Here is a 27,157-nt window from a genome sequence, read left to right as displayed (position 1 = left end):
TTGTGAAGTTAGCCGGAAGCTATATAAAATGGACGCCGTCCTGTGATTGGTCGATTTGCTTATGGTAAATACTAAAATTTTCTCATGTGTACTGACTTTAAGTGTAAGCAAAACGAGCAAATTTATCTCTTTTGTAACTTTTAATCCATGACTAATTTATTATTAATTCCGCATAATCGCATAATATACCATGGATCGTGGATAAGCGTAGATAATTGAAATATGTTTTTCTACCAATAAATAAGTAAATCTTTTATAATTGTTTTATAATGTAGTCATCATTCAGAAAATGATCACAATTTGTGATTATGTATTTAATTGTTATTTTATATTCGCTTTCAAATAATAAACTATATAATAATAAAATTTATATAAAAAGATGGTAATATATGTAATCCAATTAATTATAATTGACAAAATAATTTCTTGTGAAAAAATAAAAGTAAAAAATATAGAAGAATTTTTTTTATAGCTTGTATAAAAAATCAGTTTTATGCTAAGTATATTATAATTTTCTGGACTGTAGTAAGATTTAATATATAATTTTTGCTATATAAATATATATTTCTGATATAAAATCTATTTCTACAGATAGTAAGATCGGCTGAATTATGTCACAGAATATCGGAAGGCTTACATCAAAATGCGAGAGAGAGGAAATGGCATATATCAATATGAATCCATTGCTGATGTTGTAAGAGCAAAAATAGATATCTCTGTAGATTTTATTATTTTTGCATCTGAAAACTTGAAAATTGCCCATGCCTTATCGGAAGTAAATCTTCTTTTGTATTTTCAAATATATATAAGCGCACATTTTTAGCATATTCTTTTATGTTATCTTTTTTTTTGTTAATTATTATTGATTATTATTGATTACTTTGTTAATTATTGTCAATTAAGAAGAAATATATATTTATATAGCAAAAATTATATATTAAATATTACTACAGTCCAGAAAATTATAATATACTTAGCATAAAACTGATTTTTTATACAAGCTATAAAAAAAATTCATCTATATTTTTTACTTTTATTTTTTCACAAGAAATTATTTTGTCAATTATAATTAATTGGATTACATATATTACCATCTTTTTATATAAATTTTATTATTATATAGTTTATTATTTGAAAGCGAATATAAAATAACAATTAAATACATAGGTCCATATTCTGAATCCTCTTTTATCGATAAAAGTGCCTCTAAAAGTGGCTTACAGCCAATCAGAAGGCTTATAAGCCACTTTTAAAGGCACTTTTATCAATAAAAGAGGATTCAGAATATGAACCATAATCACAAATTGTGATCATTTTCTGAATGATGACTACATTATAAAACAATTATAAAAGATTTACTTATTTATTGGTAGAAAAACATATTTCAATTATCTACGCTTATCCACGATCCATGGTATATTATGCGATTATGCGGAATTAATAATAAATTAGTCATGGATTAAAAGTTACAAAAGAGATAAATTTGCTCGTTTTGCTTACACTTAAAGTCAGTACACATGAGAAAATTTTAGTATTTACCATAAGCAAATCGACCAATCACAGGACGGCGTCCATTTTATATAGCTTCCGGCTAACTTCACAATATAAAAAAATTTAATTAAAATTAAACGAATGACTCACAAACCTTTTTAATTATACTTCAAAACTCTTCATACGAAATACAAACGATTCATAAGGAGAATTTTTAATATTTAGTTATGTTGGCTAACTACCCAGTAAGCAAAATGCGCGCAATTTGCCAGCAGATTGGCGACAGATTTCCACAAAAGTTGTTAGCAGATTGGCATCCGTTATGTCTGCAATAGGCTCACGATTTGCTAGCAAAACCTGCTCACAGAATCTGACAGCAGATTGTCAGCAAAAACCGAGCAGGATCTGCTAATATCACTTGACGTCAAATTGTCGGCAGAAACCGAGCACGATCTGCGCGCGCGTAATCTGACGGCAGATTGGCAGCAGATCCCGAGCAGAATCTGCAGCTTCTGATCATTCATATAAATAAGTAATATAAATACAATAAAATTAATTATTACAGATGCTAAATAAAACTATTATCGGTGACTTATCGGTTAATTAAAATTTTCTTTTAATACAACATATAATATGTAATATGTTATATCGTATTATAGTTATATCTCACATAGTAAAGGACTCAATTTAATTAAATTAATAATAAAGTAAATGGTGAAAATAATTAAATTTAACTTATGAAACTTGAGATATAATTTATTTAGAATTAAATTCTTCCTTTATGCTTCAAATAAGCAGTAAATGAATAATTTTCAATTTATCCTATTGATTCCAACCAGTTTAATATTCTGAATCTTATTTGCTTGTATCACATATCAGAAATTAAAGTGATAGAAATAGTTACTATATTTTTTATCTTTTATTAATAATCGCGACTTTATATATATTTCTGACAGAAATTTGATTGCGAGAAAATACATTACATAGCGGTAAGCGGAGGAACTATCAAATCAAATGCAGTTTGTTGCCAATTTGCCATCAGATCACGCATGCAAACCCTGTTCCACTTCTGCTGTCAATCTGCAGTCAAATTGCGCGTACGCAGATTCAGCTTGATTTTTGTCGACAATCTGATATCAAGTCATGTTAGCAGATTCTGCTTGGTTTCTGCCACTAATCTGCATCAGATTCTGTGAGCAGGCTCTGCTCGATTTTTGACATCAATTTGTCAACTTAATTGGTAATAACAGCTTCAGTACCAAATTTGTAGCCTTTTTGCTAACATTAATTGATAGCAGACACTTGGTATGATATGTTTTCTACAGACTTTGCTATCTGGGTACATACTGTAAAAATGATTAATTTTTTATAATTATTCTAATTACTCACAAACGTTTTTAATCACACTTCAAACATCTTCATACGAAATACAAACGATTCCATAAGGAGATTTTTGGTTGGCTGAAAAATTTCCGGCTAACTTAATACGAATAATCAGAAGGCTTATAAGCCACTTTTAGAAACACTTTTATCGATAAAAGAGAATTCAGAATATGGACTTATATACACCCAGTTAGCCAAGTCTGCTTGAACAGATTTCGCCAAGTGCTTGCTAAAAATTGTTGTCAGCAAAAAGGCTACAATTTTGCTACAAGAGTTGTTATTACCTGATTAAGCTGGCAGATTGGCGGCAAAAACCGAGCAAAGCTTGCTGACAAAATCCGACAACAAATTGGCGGCAAAAAGCAAACGAAGCTTGCTGCATTACTTGACGTCAAATTGGCGACAAAAACCAAGCAAGATCTGCGCGCACAAAATTTGACGTCAAGTTGGCGGCAAAACCCGAGCAAAATCTGTGCAGGAAAGTCTGATGACAAATTGTCAGCAAAAAGCAAGCAAAGCTTGCTGCATGATTTGACGTCAAATTGGCAGCAAAAACCGAGCAAGATCTGCGCGCATAATTTGACGGCAGATTGGTGGCAGAAACCGAGCAGAACCTGCATAATCGGTATTTAGATGCCTTGATTCAATAGTTCCTTCGCTTTCCGCTACGCGATGCACGCTTTCTCGCAATCAAATTTCTGTTAGAAGTAGATATAAAGCCTGCTAGTGGCTATTAATAAAAGATCAAAAGTATATTTCTATTGGTTTAATTTTTGATATCTCATACAAGCCTAATATGAGAATATTAAATTACTGATTAGAATCAACAGGATAAATGAAAAATTATCTTATTTGAAGCATAAAGCAAGAGTTTAATTATCATATAAATGATGTCTCAATTTTATAAATTAAATTTAATTATTTTCACAATTTACTTTATTATTAATTTAATTAAGTTGAAAGAGAATTTGCTACGTGAGATATAACTATATAACTACGATATAACATTACATTTCATAGTTATTTATGAAAAGAAAATTATAATTTACCAATAAAACCGCGCGCGCAGATCTTGCTCGGTTTTTGCCGACAATTTGACGTCAACATGTCAGCAAGCTATGCTCGGGTTTTGTCACCAATTTGCTGTCAGGTTATGTCAGCAAGGTTTGCTAGCAAAACACGAGCTTAATGCGGACACAGATGGCTATGGATTTGGTGTGGAAATTTGATTAAATTTGCTGCCAATTTGCACGCAATTTGTTAATATTTTGCTTACTGGGCATATATAGGTATACACACACACACACACACACACACACACACACACACACACACACACACACACACACACGCACGCACGCACACGCACACACACATATATATACAGGGTGTCCCATTTTAAAAAACGCATCTCGATAATTCTTCAACGAAGCATTTTCAGACAAAAGTTGTATGGTTTCAAGGGGGACATAAGACGGTGTCATTAATTTGACCTTGAATAGTTACTTGAAGGTTACGTGAAGGTCACCTCCAATTTTTTTAATGGAACCGCCTACTTTTTATTGCATATTCTTACAGCTCATCTCGAGAACTTTCCAAAACGCTATAATAAAGTATTTTTTCATTGAGTACTTTTCGAGTTATGAGGCTTAAAATAATATCTTAATTTTACATAAACCGTAAAATATCTTGTAAAATATTCATTTTTCGATTATCTTACCTTAATACTTTTATGCACAAAATAATGAGAGTAATCAATTGGTGTAAAGAAAACACAGTTGTTTTTAAGAAAAAATATGTAACTGTTAATTGCAAATTACATATTTTTTCTTCGAAATAATTATGTTTTCTTTACACCAATTGATTACTCTCATTATTTTGTAAATAAAAGTATTAAGATAAGATAATCGAAAAATGAATATTTTACTAGATATTTTATAGTTTATGTAAAATTGAGAAATTACTTCAAGCCTCATAACTCGGAAAGTACTTAATGAAAACTAACTTAATTATAGTGTTTTGGAAAGCTCTCGAGGAAACGTTCAAAAATGCCACCAGTGCGTGATATTCAAGATCTTCGTGACCGTATCACTGCAGGTTGCGAGACAATCCGCTGTACGCCAGGCATTTTTGAACGTGTCCGTGAATCGATGCAACGTGTCACTGCTTGTATTCAGGAAAATGGTGAACATTTTCAACATTTATTGTAACATACTCAAGGTCACATTAAAACCAAATGTAAATAATCCTATTTAAACGATTGTCGTCTACAATAATTAATCTTAAATTTTTCCTTGTGTAAGTAATACAGCTAACAGTATTTTCAACATAACTCCTGAAATAAGCATTTCCGCACCTATATCCATATAACATTTTTTCATCCTTCAGGGGGCCTATTACGGTTTTTGAAACGAAGTGAAAATAACAAAAGTGAGGAAATTTACTAATCTACAATTTCATTTGTCGAAATCTAGTAAATCTGTTCACTTTTGTAATTTTCACCTCGCTTCAAGAACCGTAATAGGCACCCAGGTGTGAGGAATATTTTCTTAAATTTTTGACATACCTTTTTAGAACACCCTGTATATATTCAAAGTGAGTCTGATAAAACGTCTACCGTGTTTTTCTCGAAAACGGTAAGAGACAGGTAGAAGACATCCATTATGAAAATTGTAGGATAAGTAGGGGCACATACTTTGATGACCCTGAATAACCTTGAATGTCCGTTTTTGACATCAAGAATTAAAAAAAATTTTTTTTTAAATGGAAAGGGGTACTTTGTAGTCATTCTATCGATAGTACTCAATGAGCTTAATAACTTTTGTATCAGAGTTTTTCGAAAATTCAACCGTTGTCAAGGTATCGACAAAATAAGTCAGAATGAAAATTTGGAAAAATCCAAACATGTTAAGTCGGGTGATCGACCTCACTTTGGAATAAATACGAGGCAAGAGTTCAACAGAATGTTTCCAAACAAATGGATAGGTAAAGATGGTCCTGTACTATTTCCTGCGAGATCACCCGACTTAACATGTTTGGATTTTTACCTCTGGGGAAGAGTGAAGGAGTTAGCATATTTTCAACGTCCTACCACTCGAGAAAATATGATAGAAAGAATTAAAATAATTTTTCGCGAAATAACCACACAGGAGTTAGAAGAAGTACAAACAAGCTTTCCGCGAAGACTACAAGCATGTCTGGCTCAACGTGGTGCACATTTTGAACACTTACTACGGTAAGTGTACTACAGTAAGTACAGTTAGGAATAATAAAAAAATTTATTCCAAATTTTCATTCTGACTTATTTTGTCGATACCTTGACAACGGTTGAATTTTCGAAAAAAACTCTGATACAAAAGTTATTAAGCTCATTGAGTACTATCGATAGAGTGACTACAAAGTACCTCTTTCCATTTAAAAAAAAATTTTTTTTTAAATTCTTGATGTGAAAAACGGACATTCAAGGTTATTCAAGGTCAAAGTATGTGCCCCTACTTATCCTACAATTTTCATAATGGATGTCTTTTACCTATCTCTTACCGTTTTCGAGAAAAACACGGTGGACGTTTTATCAGACTCACCCTGTGTGTGTGTGTGTGTGTGTGTGTGTGTGTGTGTGTGTGTGTGTATATATATATATATATATATATATATATATATATATATATATATATATATATATATATATGTGTGTGTGTGTGTGTGTGTGTGTGTGTATATATACAGGGTGAGTTTTCTAAAGTGTCTCAAACTTATATCTCGAAAACAAGGTGTTTTAGAGAAAAATGTCTCAAGTTACACCACTTGAAAGTTATAGTATCACCGGCATTAGCATTACTTAAGGTGTACCATGTGGAAGTTGCCCGGTCAGATTTACACCTCTTTTGTGTTGTGTGTGTATAATGCTAATGTCGGCGGTACTGTAACTTTCAAACATCATACTCGGAAAATACTTAATGAAAAATAATTTAATTATAGCGTTTTGTCGTGATGAGTTACAAAAAAGTGCATCGAAAAATGGGAGTTTCTATTTAAGAAATTGAAAGTATGAAACATTTCCCTCTAAAAAGCTTTGTTTCCGATATAAGTTTGTAACACTTTAGAAAACTCACCCTGTATATATATACCTCGCTAACGCATGAACTTGGCGCGAGACACTACCGTGTCTCTTGATATATATATATATATATATATATATATATATATATATATATATATATATATATATATATATATACAGGGTGTTTCATTTTAATCCGACCAGTCGAATATCTCGAAAACCAAGCCCGGGAGAGAAAAATATTTCAGACAAAAGTTGTTTGGTTTCGAGGGGGCCATAAGATGGTGACAATGATTTGACCTTGAACAGTCATTTGAAGGTCACATAAAGGTCACCTTAAATTTCTTAAATGGAATACCCTATATATTTTTGCACATTCTTGTAGCTGACATCGAGAGCTTTCCAAAACACTATAATTAAGTACCTTTTCGTTAAGTACTTTTTGAGTTATGAGGCTTGAAATAATTTCTTAATTCTACATAAACCGTAAAATATCTAGTAAAATATTCATTTTTCGATTATCTTACCTTAATACTTTTACGTACAAAATAATGAGAGGAATCAATTGGTGTAAAGAAAACACATAGTTGTTTTGAAGAAAAAATATGTAATTTGCAATTAACAATTCCATATTTTTTCTTAAAAACAACTATGTGTTTTTTTTACACCAATTGATTCCTCTCATTATTTTGTACGTAAAAGTATTAAGGTAAGATAATCGAAAAATGAATATTTTACAAGATATTTTACGGTTTATGTAAAATTAAGAAATTATTTCAAGCCTCATAACTCAAAAAGTACTTAACGAAAAGGTACTTAATTATAGTGTTTTGGAAAGCTCTCGAGATAAGCTACAAGAATGTGTAAAAATATATAGGGTGTTCCATTTAAAAAAATTGAAGTGACCTACACGTGACCTTCAAATGACTCTTCAAGGTCAAATCAATGGTACCATCTTATGGCCCCCTCGAAACCAAACAACTTTTGTCTGAAATATTTTTCTCTCCCGGGCTTGGTTTTCGAGATATTCGACTGGTCGGATTAAAATGAAACACCCTGTATATATATATATGTATATATTTAAATAATTAAAATTAAATACAACATATAAATGGTTAAATTTCTATTCATATTCATAATTGTTATCACAATATTCATCTTCAGATGTCGCATGAGATTCAAGTATCTGTCCAAGTGATATTTCCGTAGATTCAGGTTCTTCTTCATCAAAATAGTCATCATTATCATAAACTGTAACAGAAATAGAGAACTAATAAGATTTATTAATATTTAACACTATTATTTATTATTACTTAATAAATATTAATCATAAAATAAAAATAGACTAAAAATGAAAAGATTATACCACCGTTTTCGGTCATATTCGCTGTAACTACATCTACCGAATTAATTTCTTTTTTCGTGAATTCTTCATCTTCCTTTTTTAATGTTTTATATTCTTTTTTTGATTGCTCAGTATTCGGTTTAATAGAACGATATTTTTTCGGTAGCGGAACGTCTGCAGTCTTCAGTGTAGAATTGATCGTTACTCTAATAGATATATAATAATTATTATGTATTTGTCAAGCGATTAAAATTGATTCACCCAAAACTATGAAATATTATATACTAACGGATTATTAATAGTTGCATTGTCTAACTCTAACATGTTTTTTGTAAGTAATTTTTGATTGTTTTGTTGATTATTTTGTTGGTAATTATTTATGCTTTTTAACACTTCATAATTAATTTTAGACGATATTTTTTTTTCTTGCAGCATTTTTTCAATTGCTTCACCTAATGAGAAGAAGAATATAAAAAACCTCAATATATGTATAATAAATATATCGATAAATAAAAACAAAAAATTAAAGTAAACTTACTAGCGGTATTCGCAGGCATTTTGTTCTTCCTGGAAACTGTCTTTCTCTTTTTCTTTTCATTTTTACCTTCTTCCTTCTCTTTCAAACGCTTTTCTTCTTTTTCCTTTTGCTGAACAAGATAGTCAGCGTTTACTTTGTTCCAAAGAGCAGATTTAGATTGCGATTCTTTTTCCGAAAGAATGTAGCTATCTAATTCTTCATCATCAATGTCACTTAAATAAATTTCCTTAGAAGACTAACAAAAAAATTTCCTAATTATTATTATAAATGTCCAGTACATAATATTATAGATTAATTAATTTTGAAAAAATATAAAGACAAGTTTTATATCTTATATTTAAAATATAAAAGAACAAGAACAAAGTACTTACAAAGTGAGGTTGCAGTTGACTTTTCACCGATTTTAATCTTCTTGTTGTAGTGAATCTATATTGAATATAGTTAAGCCCTGTAAGAGTTTTTCACCTCCATTGCGCTTTTTTTAAGTAATATTTGAAATTTTAATGATCGGTAATGTATGTTGTAAAACATAATGAAAGACAGATTTTCAACTAGTGCTGTATGCTTGTATGCTGTAGTGAATGAGCGCAAGATTAGTAACAGAGAACCCGGGAGCGAAACCTATGGTTTCGAGCAATTTCTTTTTTTGTTATTTTTTTAAATAATTTTATATGTAATATATAATTATTTTATATATTATATGTACATATAATATATAAATTATTTACTATATAGAAATAAATATTTGGCATATATTTAAATACGTGCATATATCTTCTAATATATTTGTCTGCATACAAATGACAGTGAAATAAATGAAATATTTTTATTTTTATTTTTAAATATTTATACATTTTCTAAAATTTCTTATTAAATAAATATAAATATATAATAAATTATTTTATTGTTATATAAATAAGACATAATATCATTTATATAAAATATTTGTTTTTTTTGCTTTTGTGATTCGTATCATCCGATCCAATGTACAAAATCAATATAAACATTGATAAATATATGTAAGCAACATGCATTCTAACATGTTCATTAGTGTATCATTTATATAACAATAAAATAATTCATTTATTATAAATATTTATTTATTATAAATAATTTATTTATTATATATTTATATTTAATAAGAAATTATAGAAAATGTATGAATATTTAAAAATAAAAGTAAAAATATTTCTCTGTAAAAATTTCATTTATATTTTACTGTCATTTTTATGCAGACAAATATATTAGAAGATATATACGCGTATTTAAATATATGCCAAAATATTTATTTCTACATAGTAAGTAATTTATATTACATGTACACATACACTACCGCTCAAAAGTATTTGCCCACTGTAAATTTTATCGAAAATTTTAAAACAAAAGTCTCTATTGTGACTTTATCAATATTTATTGTTTATGTACATATATAACATCCTTATCGATAGCTATTATGTTGAATAAGATTTGATATTTACCGATAATTAACCACGAAACTAAAGATAGCGCCTATGATTCATTTCTTGGAATTAATGTACTTATGTTTTACCCGCGACAGGCACTTGATTATTTCGATCTTCTTTTATTTGGTAGCTTGGCATACAGAAGTAAGACGTATAATACAACTTTGCTTTAGTTATCTGCTCACTTGACTAAAAATCATAACTGTCTAAAATACTCTCTTTTTATAAAGACTTTTTTTCCCTCAATTTATCAAAATGGGCAAAACAAAGGAATTATCGGGCTTCATATGGCTGGAAAGAGCAATCGTCAAATCGCAAAAGATTTGAAGATATCAAGGCGAACTGTTGACTACAATGTGAAGAAATTCACTACTCAAGGCAAAGTTACCAATAATCCTCGCCAAGGCAGACCAAGAATAACGAATTCAAGGGATGATTTAAATATTATAATAAAAAGCAAACGTAATAGACGCCTTACCGCTCCTGAAATAACAGCACAAATCAATGAGAGACGCAATAAACCTATTAGTTTATCCACTGTAAAAAGACGACTTTTAGATGCAGGCCTTAAAGGATGTTTAGCTGTATCAAAACCGCTATTGAAGACTGCAAATAAGAAGAAAAGACTTAATTGGGCTCAACAACACAAAGATTGGACAATTGAAGACTGGAACAAGGTTCTTTGGAGTGATGAATCCAAATTTGAAATTTTTGGGACTAAGAGACGTGTCTTCGTTCGCCGATATTCTAATGAGAGGGTAGCTGACGGCTGCACAGTGGCTTCTGTCAAACACGGTGGAGGTTCTGTCATGGTATGGGGATGTTTTAGTGGATCTGCAGTGGGTGACTTGATTAAAATAGAGGGAATTCTCCGAAAAGAAGGATACAAAAAGATCATAGAAGAAAATGTTGTTCCTTCTGGCACTCGGTTAATTGGAACAAACTTTATTTTTCAACATGATAATGACCCCAAACACACATCAAAACTGTGTAAAACATTTTTAGAACATTTGAAAAGGCAACACGTTTTAAAAGTTATGGAATGGCCCCCGCAATCACCTGATCTTAATCCGATCGAGTTATTGTGGGATGAACTGGATAGACAGGTGCGAAAATCTTGTCCTACATCCCGAGAGGACTTGTGGAGAATTCTACAAGAAGAGTGGCAGCAAATATCCAGAGAAACGCTAGAAAAATTAATAAGAAGATTGCCAAGACTTTGTGAAGCCGTAATCAAAAATAAAGGCGGGCATATAGATGAATCAAAAGTTTAATGTATAAGTGTTTTGTTAAATGTATAAGTTAAGTTAAGTGTACAATTTGTACTTGCAATTCTAGTTTATTATATATGAATACTTTTCATAAGATTATTACATTGTTTTATTTATTCCTAGCCATTAGAGCACAAGTATCTTAGGTGGGCAAATACTTTTGAGCGGTAGTGTATATCAAATAATTATACATATATTACACATATAAAATAATGTTAAAAAATAACAAAAAAAGAAATTGCTCGAAATGACGGATTTTGATCCCAGGTTCCCTCTGTTACCCATATAGCACAGAAGCTTGCATCAACATTGCTGCAATGTTACAACATTGCACATTGCAGTGTAATGCTGCAGAAATATTGCAGAGACATTATCTTGTAACATTACTTTGGCAATGTTGCAGCAACATTTTAACATAGCGAAAATGTATAACATGTGTTTCTTTACTTACCGCTACGTGGCGACACCAAACTTAACTAATTCGTATTTGAATTTTCATCTAAAATGGATATAAGGTCTATAAAAGACTAATGTAGTAATTATATTTCTTGTCTTGTGTCAGTTTAATTTCTGATAACTGACTTGATTTATTTAATATTCTGAATCCTAATAAGAGATCTAGATTATTAAATAAATGATTTGTTTAATAATCTGGATCCCTCGTTGGGATTCAGAATATTAAACAGATTTTCTTCAATTTGAATGGATAAATGGGAAATAGTTCATTTGTTGCACGTATTAAAATATTCTGGTGTCGAGGGTATGTAAAATAATTGTCTGTATATTGAATGTATATTGAAATAAATATTTAATAAGAAACATTTAATAAAAAAACACTAATAGATGAATTTTTAAAAGCGTGAAATTTTTTTTAAAGTTAAATGTTTTTTCCTATCTTTCTTAAACATTTTTTTATATTTTCAAAGTTAATATTTAATAAGAAATTTTTTATTAAATTTAAATTTTATTAAATTTTATTTATTAAATTTAAAACAGTCTGCATTTGTAGCAAAACGCATTTTAATTACAAACATGTTGCACCATAATATTACTATAATCTTACATTGCAATATTCCTAAAAGCGGACATTTTAACGTTGTTGTAATCCCACAGCAATGGTGCAGCAACATTTTGCAGTGAATTTGCAACGTTGCAACATTGCGGTGAAAGATTGCTGTAATGTGTATGCAATCTTTGTGTGCTATATGGGTACTAATCTTGCGCTTTCACTACACCATACAGTACTAGTTGATAATCTGTCTTTCTTTATGTTGTACAACATACATTACAATCGTTAAATTTCAAGTATAAAAAATATTACTTACAAAGTGCATTGGACACAAAGCTCTTACAGAGCTTAACTATATTCAATATAGATTCACACAAAAAAGGAAATCAAAATCGGTGAACATTCAACCTCTCCTTATTAGATTATACATATAAATCTAAGAATAATATATAATAAAATATACTTGTACTTTATAAAATTATAGTTTCTAATTAGAATTTTGTAATTTTTGAATTCAGAGAGAACACAGAAATTAAAAAAAATATTTACCTCTTCCAAATTATTATCTTTTTCTTTCGATTCATTTGGACAATTGTTCGTAAACATCATCGATGCTATATCCGGACCTATATATGATTCGTGAAATTACAAATTAGAATGATAAAATATAATGATATTAAATAATTTTATATAGATACATACCTAATCTTCTAACAATTGAACTATTACTCTCATCTCTAATACTGTCTCGATAGTTTTCATCAGGATCATCGATATGATTCTCAACATATTGTTGGATTATGTTCAAATGACTCTCTTGAATAAATCTATCTGCGTCTTCATTCTCTATAGAAGATACTGTAAAAGATGGTTATAAGATATATATATATATATATATATATATATATATATATATATATATATATATATATATATATATATATACACGGTGTTTCAGACCACCCGTACCACCCATTTAAAAACTAGAGAAGTGGTTATTTCAAAACAGTAAAAACATTTTCTTTATAAATCGCGTGCGCTCTATCGAATGGTGATATCTTCAACTTCTGGTTCCGGCCGGAAATAGGCGATTCAAATCGGAAGTGCATTTTTTTAAATGGAACATGGTATTTTTTATTGCATATTCTTATAGCTTATTTCAAGAGCTTTCCAAAACACTATAATAAAATATTTTTCTCTCAAGTACTTTTTGAGTTATAAGGCTTGAAATAATTTCTTAATTTTACATAAACCATAAAATATCTAGTAAAATATTCATTTTTCGATTATCTTACCTTAATACTTTTATGTACAAAATAATGAAAGTAATCAATTGGTGTAAAGAAGAAACATAGTTGCTTTTAAGAAAAAATATGTAATTTGCAATTAACACATTTTTTTTTAAAAAACAACTATGTTTTTTCTTTATACCAATTGATTCCTCTCATTATTTTTTACATAAAAGTATTAAGGTAAGATAATCGAAAAATGAATATTTTACTAGATATTTTATGGTTTATGTAAAATTAAGAAATTATTTCAAGCCTCATAACTCGAAAAGTACTCAATGAAGAAATACTTTATTATAGTGTTTTGGAAAGCTCTCGAGATAAGCTACAAGAATAAGTAATAAAAAATAGGGGGTTCCATTTACAGAATTCAAGGTGACCTTTACGTGACCTTGACAACACTCTTCAAGGTCATACTGATATCGTCATGTAATGCGTTACTTAAAACCTTACAACTTTTGTCTGAAATATTTTTGTCTGCCGCGCTCAGTTTTTGAGATATTCGGCTGATACGGGTGGTCTGCGACACCCTGTATACATACAGGGTGTTTCAGAGCGATCGTATCAGCAGTTTTTCGAGAAAACAACGCATTTTCATGAAAAATGTTTCATACAAAAGTTGTAGGGCTCTAAGTAGCGCATTATATAATAATATTAGTATGACCTTGAATAGCACCGTCAAGATCACATAAAAATCACTTTGAATTTTTTAAATGGGATCCCCTATTTTTCATTACATATTCTTGTAGCTTACCTCGAGAGCTTTCCAAAACACTATAATTAAGTTATTTTTCATTAGGTACTTTCCGAGTTATGAAGCTTGAAATAATTTCTTAATTTTACACAAACCGTAAAATATCTAGTAAAATATTCATTTTTCGATTACCTTATCTTAATACTTTTATGTACAAAATAATAAGAGGAATTAATTGGTGTAAAAAAAACACATAATTGTTTCTAAGAAAAAATATGTAATTTGCAATTAATAACATATTTTTTTACGTGGTGCTTTTCAAAGTGGTATATGACTTTTTAGTCAGTTTAACGAGATCTATCTTTAGTTTTTTTTTTTGGCGGGAGATTGCCCTGACACCCTGTATATATATGTACAGGATGTTCCCGGTATCTCGGAACAAAGTAAAGCCATAAGTAGATCTCGTTAAACCGCGAACTAAAAAGTCTTTTATTATTTTGCAAAAACCACGTAAAATTTCTAGATATTAATTAAAAAATATCGACCATTATGATTCGAAGAATCCATTCATCTCTCTCTCCTCAATCATCGCTTCGCCGCACGGCGCCATCAAGATATAGTGAGACCGCCTTCGCCGCCGCGCGCTTCTAGCCACGCGCATTGACCGATCTTTTTTAATTAATATCTCGAAATTTTACGTGGTTTCTTGCAAAATGGTATAAGATTTTTTAGTTCAGTTTAGCAAAATCTACTTATGGTTTTATTTTGTTGCAAGATACCAGAAATACCTTGTATATGTAAATGGCAAGTATTTATTTTCATATAGCCTATAAAAAACTTTTGAGTGACATATTTGGTCAAAATCATGATTAAATTATGTGAATCATGATTCTAAAAATTTTTAAAGTTTTAAATTTTCAGTTATCATTTGACGATTCGACAATTTAACAAATATTTCTTTTTGTATTTCATTACAACTAAATTCCAATGCAAAAAGTTCTAAAGCATGGTAGTAATTCGTCTTTTCAAGTATATATTAAATATTGTTATTTATATAGAAAATAAGAAATTTTTATTAAATGAAATATTTATTATTTAAATTAAATTGAATAAATTATATATTGTAGTAAAACTAAATATTAATAACTAAATATTAATAAATAATTATCGGAAAATTGATAAAGATCTAAATTTATTTAATTTATTAATTGATCATATAATCTTCTAAAGATTTTTAAAAAGGAACTGAAATATTCGATTTTTAATTTTATGAAGAATTTTTTTATATTATATATTTTTTTATATATTTATAATTGTTATATACAATTATATCTTAAATAAGAAAAAATTAATTCTCTGATATTTATAAAATAATATATGACATTATAATTACCATTCTTTCGTTTTCTTCCTTTCCCTATTCTATAATCTTCCAATTGTCTATCAATTTCCGCTTGTAGTTCGCTTATTTCCACGTCTATGTTTTCTAACTAAAAAGATATTTTTAGAGTAGTAAATGTTTATATAAGATTAAAACCTAAATTAACTTAAATTTAATTTTAAACTTTTACAAGTAAGAATATTTTCTTTTCAAGTAAAAATATTTTCTTTTCAAGTAAGAAAGTAAGAAATATAAAATTTTAAAGAAAATTTTTAAAGAAAATCATATACCCCTTGTAAACGTTCTCTATCCTTTTTACGTGCTGCTTTAAATGCTGGAGGATCTTCTTCTTCTAAATCCACTGTTTCAAATTCATCCAAAGTCAAAGCACTAGATGGTGTGTCGCCAAATTCCATTAATCTACATATAAGAAAAAATTCTTATTAACATATATCCTATTATGATATAAATAACATTATGATATAATTATTATGATATAAATATATATTTTAAAATATTTTACCTCTTACGTAAGGTGGATTCATGTACCTTAACAATTTTTATAATATCAGCAGGAGATCTGTTAAATTCGTGCAATCGCGCAGCAATCAGTAAAGCTATGGAATAAAAATATATAAATAAATATATAATTAAATATATAAATATATAAATAAATAAATATATAATATGTGTGTGTGTGTGTGTGTGTGTGTGTGTGTGTACACATAAATACGTATGTAATCGCATATGCAAGCACAAAGAGTGCACAAAATTCAGAATGGCAAAATATTTTGAAGAAAATATTTTTATTTATAAAGTATAAAGATTTTAGGTATTAAATAATATATTTAAAAGTTTGTTAAGTCCTGAATTGATTTCCAAAGTCATTAAAAATTTTCAAATAATAATTTCTATTTTTTTAATTCTTATAGTGATTGCTAAGATATCGGCAGATTGATCGAACAGAAATCGATATTTTTCGGAGACAATTTTCAAAAATTCATTGCAATAGTAATCGAAAAGAAACTCTTAATATAAGTCAGTTGGATCTTATTATAAGTCATTGGATTTATCTCTTTAAAACTTATCAAATGATATTTTTTTCAAAAGTCTCTATTTAAAAAATTTGTTTCCTCTACTTTGTTCTCTCTACTTCACAAAATGAGTTTCGTAGTTGGTAGTTGCTAATTGTCCTGTTTTTACTTTTCCGTTTAAGAGATTACATTTTACATAATATAGTTGAAGATTAAATCAAACATATATATACGGGGCGTCCCAACACTCCCAATTGAACTTTTAATAATATATTTCTGAGTAAAAACTGAGTCCAAAATTCTAATACAAAAATATTGAGGCTACAATAGTTTTTGAGTTATATATAAGCGATCAAGCGATCAAAGTTTGTCAATGATGTCGTGTAGAATTCGCGCACTTAAGTCCGTAACTACATGTGTACCGATCTATTATCTTATTGATTTTTTCATGTCAGATGATATTGATTTTTACTGTATAGCTGATTTCATTTTTTAATATTTATTTTATAATGATAATAGATAAATTTCTACAAATATTTCTTTGATTAAAAAAATGTCTCATTTTCCAAATAAGTTAAAACATTAGATTTTATAAAGGGAAGCTCAAAATAGGTGAGAGATTGAGAAATATATTTTGAAAGAAATGGAATGTCCGGGATAGAAATTTAAAAGATTATTAAGAGATTAAGAGAAGAAGATTTCGAAGTAATAGAGAGGCTAAGCGAAAGAGATGTAGAGAATTAAAAACAGGCCCAACAGAATAAAATTCAGAATTCTAGATATAAGATATAGAGAGTTATACACAATAGGAATATCAGAATATTTAAGAAAACAATGTCAGAAAGATTTTCAAAAGATCATAGCGAGATTTAGATGTGGAAACGAAGAATTCCGGAATAAATTTTGGCGTGAACAGGAGAAGAAATTGTGTAGGATATGTAAAAAGGAAGTAGAAACATTAGAGCATTTAGCAACAAATCGTATAGAATATGAGGAATAATAAAAGAATGAATCAAATTTTAGGAAAAAGGAGAGAAGGAATGAATTGGATGAAGAAAATTTTAAGGTTAAGAAAGGAGAATAAGACCAAAGAAATTAGAACAAAGACAATCTAGAAGTAATTGAAATTATTCTAGGATAAGAAACAACATTGTATAAGTTAAGCATATTTTTATGTAAAATATTATAAAATCTAGAATGTATATTTTATGTAAAATCTCTTTCAAATGCCGAAAGGCAAGAAGTAAATAAATCTATCTATCATTAGATTTTATAATTCTGTTTAAATGTAATAATTGAACAATTATTTAAATTTTTATTTAAAAAAATGAAACATTTTCTGTATATTATTTATAATTTTTTAATACTAATTAATCATCATAATGTACATAATAAACACGCACGTAAGAAACGACAAAATAACATCAGCTACAATAGAAATCAATACAACCTGATATGAAAAAATCAATAACAGATCAGTACAGGTGTAACTGTAGTTACAGACCTGAGCGCGCGAATTCTACACGATATCATTGGCAAACTTTGATTGCTTATAACTCAAAAACTATTGTCTAGCCTCAACATTTTTGTATGAGAATCTTCGTCTCAGTTTTTACTCAAGAATATGTTATTAAAATTTTAATTGCGAATGGTGAGACACCGTGTGTGTGTGGAGGATGTTTGGAGGGCGTGTACAGGATGTTTACAAAAACCATTCAATATTTATATAGTAGATAGGACACACCATACTGAGTTAAAAAGAAAACTTTAGTAAACGTAGATCGAAAACTCAAACGTTTCTGAGATATAAACATTTTTGTATATTTGCAGTAAATAAAATGCAAAATACGAAATTCGGATTCCAAGTAAAGATAGGAATGTATGTAAGGGAGGAGATCAGATGTGTCTATATGTTCATTTGGTCAACAAGCGGCAGAATCCATCCGTGGCAATGGTACTGACGCATATATCCTGTATAGAGAACATTTACACATTTTTCAACCCAACATAATTATTAAAAAATAATATTTGTGAACTAAAACAATATGTGAAGCACAAATGGCTGGATCAGGATTCGAATTCGAGTCTTTCGTTTTACGGGCAATTGCTCTGAACCACTGAACTATCTAGATCTCATATCTAATGCCGCTATTTAATAATTACTATTTAATAATTATATATGACTCCAGAGCGATATGCGGAATCTCGCTCGATGCATACAATGCTAATTGTCACGGAGAACTCCTAAATAGCCGATCGCTGACTAAATGAGTGCCGGCGGGAGGTATTCGCATGTACTGCATGCTGGTTTTCGTAAAAACGGCACTGACGCGAGCAGAATTCCATAGAATGACCACATCCCTCAAGATCCCTCTAGTAAATAATAATATCCCCACTATAATGATGGTAAATAGTGGCGGATGAACACAGAATGGGCCGCGGTTAGCCTCGAAGTAAAGATAGGGATATATATGTGAGGGAGGAAATCAGGCATATGTTTACGAAGGTTTTTTTACTTAGTGTGTCCTATCTACTATATAAATATTGGTTTTTTTAAACATCTTATATATGTTATACATGTGTAGTATTATGTATGTACGTACATATTTTAAAAAATTATTGCGAAAAAAACTTTGAATCAATATATCTTTTATTTCAATTCATACAATTTAGTAAAATTATTGTAAAATCATCTCGAGACTAATTATAAGAATAAAAAAAATAAATTGCTATTTGAAAACTTTTTTATAATCATAATCTTTGAAAACTAACTTAAGATCAAATTAATAATATAACTATTGTTAATGATATCATTATTAAATTAAATTATATAATATTTTGCTCATTTTTTTGTATTTAAAATTGTTTCAATGTATCTTTTGTCTCCAAAATATTTTAGCGTCAGTTTGGTTTTTTCTATCCAATTTTAAAAGCATTTACAACATTTTAAAAAACATTGTTATCAAAATAAAAGAAAACATTATTATCAAAATAATATATCTAAAAAAAAATTTATTTCAACCTGCACCACATAGACCGGATGGTCTACGACCAATATGAATACTATCCTTATTCATTCTTTGAAGTATTCTAGTGGCTGTCCGAGCTACGGCTTTAGTTTCCTTTCCAAATTCAAGTTTCCGCGCAAACTTTTCGATGTATAAACAAGGATCTAAATAAAACAGATAAAAGACATTTATCAATTTGTATTCTTTTTTTTTGGTAAAACTGCATATTAGCGACGACCTCACCAATTTCGATGACCTTGACATATATTATCAAGGACATGTCCCTGAGTGACATTCAAAAGATTTTAACCGTCGCTCGTTATTTATAACAAAGTTATAAATAATTAAAGATAGTGACTAATCAAAATCGAAATCACTCATCGAAATTGATGAGATCGCTAATATGCAGTTTTACCATTTTTTTTATTTTAGATCACGAAAAGTCCAAATCTATTTCTTTAGTTCAAATTTTGAGTTATAGATATTTATAAAATTCAGCGAGTATTTAATAGCAAATTAATGTATATATAAAGTTGTTATTTATACTATATTTATATTACAAAAATACGTTAACTTTTTGATTAATTATATTAATCAAGAGGGGACATACCCCCAAGTGGGTAAAACAAATCGATTTTTTAATTTTTGCATTTTCTTATAGTATGATATCTTAAGCATATTTTCCTAAAGTTTCAAGCCGAAATTCAAAAAAATAAAAAAATTACAACGTTTTAAAGAGGTAGACGCTCGGTTTCACGGTTGGCGAGAGAACATTACCTGGGCTGCGTTCGGGAACATCACCCGAGTGTACCCGGGTATCATTTTATCCTTGTTTAACATTCGGTGAACAACAAGGATAAAATGATACCCGGGGGCATTCGGGTGATGTTTCCGAACGCAGCCCTGGCAAGCGTCATATTTGCCCCGTTTTCTTTTTGTTAAATGTTAAAAAACATTAGTAATGTGTTAATGTCAAAAGAGAAAGAATAAATATTGGATACAGAATATTGAACTTTACTTCACCATAATATTTGAGTGTGTGAAATGTAAACATTGTGGTGATATAACATTCAAAACAAAAAGTACACGTGGATTCGGACTTAAAATTTAAAATTATTGTAAATCAATTCATGCAAGCAATGAACATCACTGCAGAACTAAATGCGCATCAATATGCTTTTCCAGAAAATTCGCGTCGAATAATAAGAGCGAAGCGCACTGCTCAAGACAACGAATGAGGCAAGATTACGCCGTAGACAAGCTAAACTTGAATTGATAGAGGCTGTCATGTGTCTGCAGAGGACTACTATATAGCCCTGAAGTAAATGATTCCATGTAAATAAAAAAATTATTGATATAATGTTTAAAAGTATACTTAAAACTTTAAACGCGTTTTTCTCGAAACTGTGTTTTCAAAATCGATAACCAAAATATCTTAAGAACTGGATAAATCGCATTCTGGTTTTTTCTACTTATTCAGCATGAAATTACGCAGTCTTTGTCGTAGCCGTCTTTTTGTATGTCTTTTATTTTTTTTATAAAAACGATCGATTTTCTAAGCGAAAATTCGCACTTTCAAATTCAGATGAACGCCATTTTTTAAATATTGCGAATTTTTTAAATCGGCTACGACAAAGACTAGATTTATTCATCTATTTTAAGAATTAATTGATTTTTATTTGTTTCAAATGAACTTTGTGGCACCAAAGAGCACAATGGTTACCGCAAAGCGTAACACGTGCGAACACGTCTAACGCCAGCGACGATATCTCCTATATTTTTAAATATTTTTTAATAAAAATTTAACGCTGTATTAAAGAAAATATATACAATACATTGTTAAAACTCATGTTTTGATAATTCTAATATTTTCCGCAAAAAAAATCGTGAAAATTGAAAAAGGTTATTTTTTCGTTTGAGGGTATCTCCCCCCTTAAATAGAAAATATTTGAAGTTCAGAATTCTAAGAATTCTCTCTCTTAGCTTATTGATACGTCTAACACAAATTATTTTATGAATTTAATATCAATTTAATATGCATAAAATACGTTTTTTTTATTCTTTAAAAAAAAATTTTTTTTTAATTCTTACTAATACTACTATTATTGTTTAGTTCGACTGTTAAATAGTTTTTGTGTGTAAAACAATTTTGTATATCAATTCCAAAGCAATTTTATTATTATTTTTAGATTAAATATTTTATAGAATGTATACATATATAGACCAAGTGGATCTTATACCTATAAATACTTTGCAGGTGACCTATGTGAACTTGATATCTTACTTTAAATAAATTAAATATTTAATATAAAAAATTAAGAATTATTCCTTTCTTTTTAATTTAAAGAAAAAGCTAAGAAGAGAATTAAGGAAATGAGAGAGAAAAAAATGAGATTGATAAGAAGAAGTATAGAGAAATAAAGAAAGAATATATAAAAAGCTATGTGATAGAAATAGAAAAAAAAGGAGGAAACAAATAAGAGAAATAACAAAAGAGTAAAAATAAAAATAGAAATATATGGAAGATAGGAAAGATAGAAAAAGAGAATAAGATATAGAGAAAGAAGAATGGAAAAAGTATTTTAAAGGGTTACTAAGAGAGAGATGAACAAAAAGAAGATAAAGGATTAGGCGACAGGGAAAAGAAAGAAAGAAAAAATAAACATAGAGAGGTGGTGAAAAAGTGATAAGGCATTCAAAGAAAGCAATGCGAAATGATGAGATTGCAAAATATGAAAATAATAAATAGAAAAATGGAAGATATATGTAGAAGAGTTTGAAAAAGGGAAAAATGTGGCTGAAGGGTGAAAAAAAGAAATTATTGTATCAATTATCAAAAAGGGAAGAAGATAATGAGATATAAAAATTCTTTAAAAAAGGAAGAAGATAATGAAATATAAGAACTGAATATTGCCCGCGCTTTATACCCTGTATTCAAATCCTAGTATCTATAAGTATCTAAAACTTATATTTTATAATATAAAAATTGTATTTATTAAATAATAAAAAGATTAATACATACAATATTTACACACATATTTAATCTATAACATTTTATAAAATTCTATAAGCACAAATTCTAAAACACAAACATAAGTAACAAACACAAAAGTGATAATTTATGATAGCTTATCAGTCTAATAAAATTATAACTTACAGACTAACATTCATTTATACAGGATGTCCCACCTAATTTGAGCACCTTAAATATCCCGCTTGTTTTTGATGGTAGAAAAAATGTCAGAGAGAAAAATTATTTTGTTTGAAAGGGTCAATATTATAATGAGAAAGAAATTTTTCTCAGGGTCATATTTTTCGAGATTTCAAGATCATCAATATTTCTTTAAATGGAACTCCTTACTTTTTTATTACATATTCTTATAGATTTTTTCGAGAGCTTTCTGAAACACTATAATAAAGTATTTTTTTTGTTAAGTACTTTTCGAGTTATGAGGCTTGAAATAATTTATCAATTTCACATAAAATATCAAACTATAAAATATCTCGTAAAATATTCATTTTTCGATAATCTTACCTCAATACTTTTATGCTCAAAGTAATAAGAGGAAAAAATATGTAACTGTCAATTGCAAATTACATATTTTTTCTTAAAGACAACTGTGTTTTTTTACACCAATTGATTTTATAAATTAAGAAATTATTTCAAATCTCATAACTCGGAAAGTACTTAATAAAAAAATACTTTATTTATAAAAGTTCTAGAGATAAGCTATAAGAATGTGTAATGAAAAATAGGAGGTTCCATTATCAAATTTTAAGATGCTTTACGTGACCTTGACAACATTATTCAAAGTCATCCTAATAGTATTAGTATATAATATGTCATTTAAAACCCTGCAACTTTTGTATAAAATATTTTTCATGTGAACATGAGTATGTTTCAAAATAAACGTCTGATACGGTCACTTTGCAATACCTTGTATATACAGGGTGTCCCAGCTATCGTATGCCAAAGAAAAACTATAAGTAGATTTCGCTAAACTGAATTAAAAAGTCTTATACCATTTTGGAAACAACCATGTAAAATTTCAAGATATTAATTAAGAAAGATCGACCAATTCGCGTGAGTAGGAGCGCGCGGCGAGAAACACTGTAACTTGATACTAGGCGCGCGGTGAAGCGGTGAATGGAGTGTGAGGAGCGATGACTGTGTAGGAGGCGGCGAAGTGGTGTGTGAGGAGGGAGCAGCGATGAGAGAGAGTGTAGGCGCACAGCGAAGCGGTGAGTGGGGAGGGAGTGGAAGGATTGTCCCATACAGCACAGAAGCTTGCATCAACATTGCTGCAATGTTGCACATAGCAGTGTAATGCTGCAGAAATATTGCAGAGATATTATTTTGTAATATTAATACTTTGGCAATGTTCCAGCAACATTTTAACATGGCGAAAATGTATAACATGTGTTTCTTTACTTGCCGTTATGTGGCGACACCAAACTTAACTAACTCGTATCTTCTATAACTTCGAATTTTCATCTAAAGTGGATATAAGGCTTACAGAGGACTAATGTAGTAATTATATTTCTTGTCTTGTGTCAGTTAAATTTCTGATAAACTGACTTGATTTATTTAATATTCTGAATCCTAATAAAGGATTTAGATTATTAAACAAATCATTTGTTTAATAATCTGGATCCCTCGTTGGGATTCAGAATATTAAACAGATTTTTCTTCATTGAATATATATATATTTTTTTTATTATCTTATAGAACATTTTATTTCATATTTTATTTTTGTTTTTCTGTACATTATTTCTATGTATTTTTCACATACACATATATGTAAATGGATCTTAACAATTTTTAAATAAAAATATGTAATTAATTCTAATTAATGTTTGTTCTTTTATATCATTATAAGAGTATATATAAAAACATAAATTAAAAAACTTGATATAAATAAAAGTTTGCAATGATTTTATTCAAGATAACATATTATAAAGTCATATCTAAATATATATATTTAGATATGACTTTATAATATGTTATCTAAAGTTTATAAAAACGTATAAAATAAAAAATCTTGATATAAATAAAAGTTTGTAATAATTGTATTCAAGATAAGATATTGTAAAGTCATATCTAAATATAATATATTTAGATATATAATAAAATCTAAATATACATATTTAAATATGACTTTACAATATATTATCTTGAATACAATCATTACAAACTTTTATTTATATCAAAATTTTTTATTTTATATGTTTTTTATAAACTTCCAAGATACATGTATCAAGAATTATTTCGAAAAAATGTTTTATATGCAATATTGCTACATGATTGCAGCAACGTTGCATTTTTTCAAATATATTACATTGCAACATTGCTGCGACATTTCGTTGTAATATCACAAAAAGCGGACATCTTAACGTTGCCGCAACTTTACTACAGCAATGTTGCAGCAAAGTTTCGCAACCGATTTGCAATATTGCAATGTTTCAATGAATTCTGCAATATTCTGCAATATATTTGCAACCTTTCTGTGCTGTATGGGGTACGAAACATCATAACGGCGCACGGCGATGGTCCGCCGCTTTCTTGCGACTGCTCGCAAGTGAATATCGGGTGGCAGTGAAAAGCATTAATGATTAATATGAATGATCTTCAATTGATCTCGTCCATATTAATCGTCAAACAACATTCTGTTAATGTCGTTTATATCGATCGTTATCGAACATTTTTTTTTCAAGTTAATCGTTAATCCAAAGAACTTTAATTAAATTTGATTATATCAGTTGATATAACTAAACATGATAATTAATAAAAAGAAGTAATTAATTAATCACAATTGCCACTCTGGCGTAGATAATGATTTTTCGACATCTCGCGAGCGCGTCGTGTGCGTATCACCGAGAAATAATTGTCGCACATTTTTTTCTCTTCGTGATAATTGCTATCTTTTCCACATCACTTAGTAGACGGTAGATAATATGGCGCGTTTTTTTTAAGTGGTTTCCTTAGCAGGCCTAATCTACTCTCATTTATTGTAGCAATTGTTCAAAATGTCTCCCTCCCTCCCTCTCGTACGCAGATTACTTAATTTTTATTAATTAAATAAGTAATATATTTCATAAATATTTCTTATACATAATTTTTGTTATTTTTCAATGAAATTAGTTACTTATAAAGATGCATGTATTATATGAGTTATCTTATGCAATTACAGCATATACATTTAATTTATATCTGATTGAACTATTAAAAGAAATTATATAACTGCTTTTTTATATATATATATCTCTCTTTATATATAAGCAATCTTCCTGCAATATAAACTGTCATTCATATTGCATGAACTACATAAGATTGTTACTAGAGATGCATGATTTATGCATGAAGTGTGTTTAAGAAACAGAACGGACTCTGCATTTCATGTTTTATATTAAATACTCATGTGTTTCATGAAACGGAACACAACCGTGGACTAAACATTGCATATGCAAACGCAAATACACTGTAAAGAAAGAGATACTATATGAAAGATTTATGTTTGTCTCTTTTACTACTATCTCGTTGGTAATTTTGCTTCCACCCCTCCAGATCTGATAAGGGACAAAATTACCAAAAAAAGACAAACATAGGCCTCCCATGTAGCATCTCTTTCTCTACAGCGGGCGTGCGTTTCTCTATCACGATGCCCAGTCTATTCTACATTCAGCTCTAATACATAGCTCTAATACATACTGGAGCGAGCTATTCCTTTGTTTAGGCATAGTAGGTGGCGAGCACAGATTGGAGAAAAGGACACAAATAGCATATAGATAATTGACTTGTCTCGTTCTAACATGTTTATTAAAAACATTTGCATGAATTAATTTCAGTGTTGTTAATGTCATGTGGCGCAATAAGTACTATTAACAGTAATTATTTACAAGAATATATCATAGTAAATTAATGTAATAGTAAATTATTGTTGAATCATTTATAGATTTTTCTTGAATATTATCTTGGAATATTTCTTCCCAGCAAACACAGAATATTGCAGCAATATTGCGGCAATATTACAACATTGCAGTAATGTTGCGGCAATATTACAACATTGCAGCAATGTTGCTGCAATATTCTGTGTTTGCTGGGTTGAACAATGTTTTTGAGAAGGGTTTTACTGAAGCGAGTTTTCTGCGTTAGTAATCAATCAGAAAATCGCAACAAGGATAGCAATTCCT

The 27,157-nt window shown here is 29.1% G+C and overlaps 1 protein-coding gene across 2 annotated transcripts in view; it reads right to left on the bottom strand.

The window, feature by feature from the left end:
• Positions 1–7,995: 7,995 nt before the first annotated feature.
• Brf (Brf RNA polymerase III subunit) overlaps positions 7,996–27,157 on the bottom strand; it is a 73,433-nt gene continuing 54,271 nt past the window's right edge. Inside the window, exons 6-15 of one of the 2 annotated variants that reach the window (XM_083092348.1) lie at positions 19,981–20,130; positions 16,448–16,541; positions 16,215–16,344; positions 15,937–16,033; positions 13,263–13,418; positions 13,110–13,186; positions 8,818–9,052; positions 8,569–8,731; positions 8,301–8,485; positions 7,996–8,185 (exon numbers count right to left, since the gene is read on the bottom strand). In XM_083092348.1, the coding sequence (XP_082948474.1) occupies positions 8,058–8,185; positions 8,301–8,485; positions 8,569–8,731; positions 8,818–9,052; positions 13,110–13,186; positions 13,263–13,418; positions 15,937–16,033; positions 16,215–16,344; positions 16,448–16,541; positions 19,981–20,130 (1,415 nt within the window). In that variant the 3' untranslated portion in view covers positions 7,996–8,057. The remainder of the gene's footprint in view (positions 8,186–8,300; positions 8,486–8,568; positions 8,732–8,817; positions 9,053–13,109; positions 13,187–13,262; positions 13,419–15,936; positions 16,034–16,214; positions 16,345–16,447; positions 16,542–19,980; positions 20,131–27,157) is intronic. The other variant, XM_083092349.1, reaches the window with a different exon arrangement.

The sequence above is a fragment of the Camponotus vicinus genome, unplaced genomic scaffold (assembly GCF_025532165.1).
Source record: "Camponotus vicinus isolate PSW18456_S1 unplaced genomic scaffold, iyCamVici1.0 SCAF_2, whole genome shotgun sequence".
Lineage (NCBI taxonomy): Eukaryota > Metazoa > Arthropoda > Insecta > Hymenoptera > Formicidae > Camponotus > Camponotus vicinus.
Note: the sequence above shows the minus strand (reverse complement) of the source record. Positions and strands in the feature narration are given on the sequence as shown.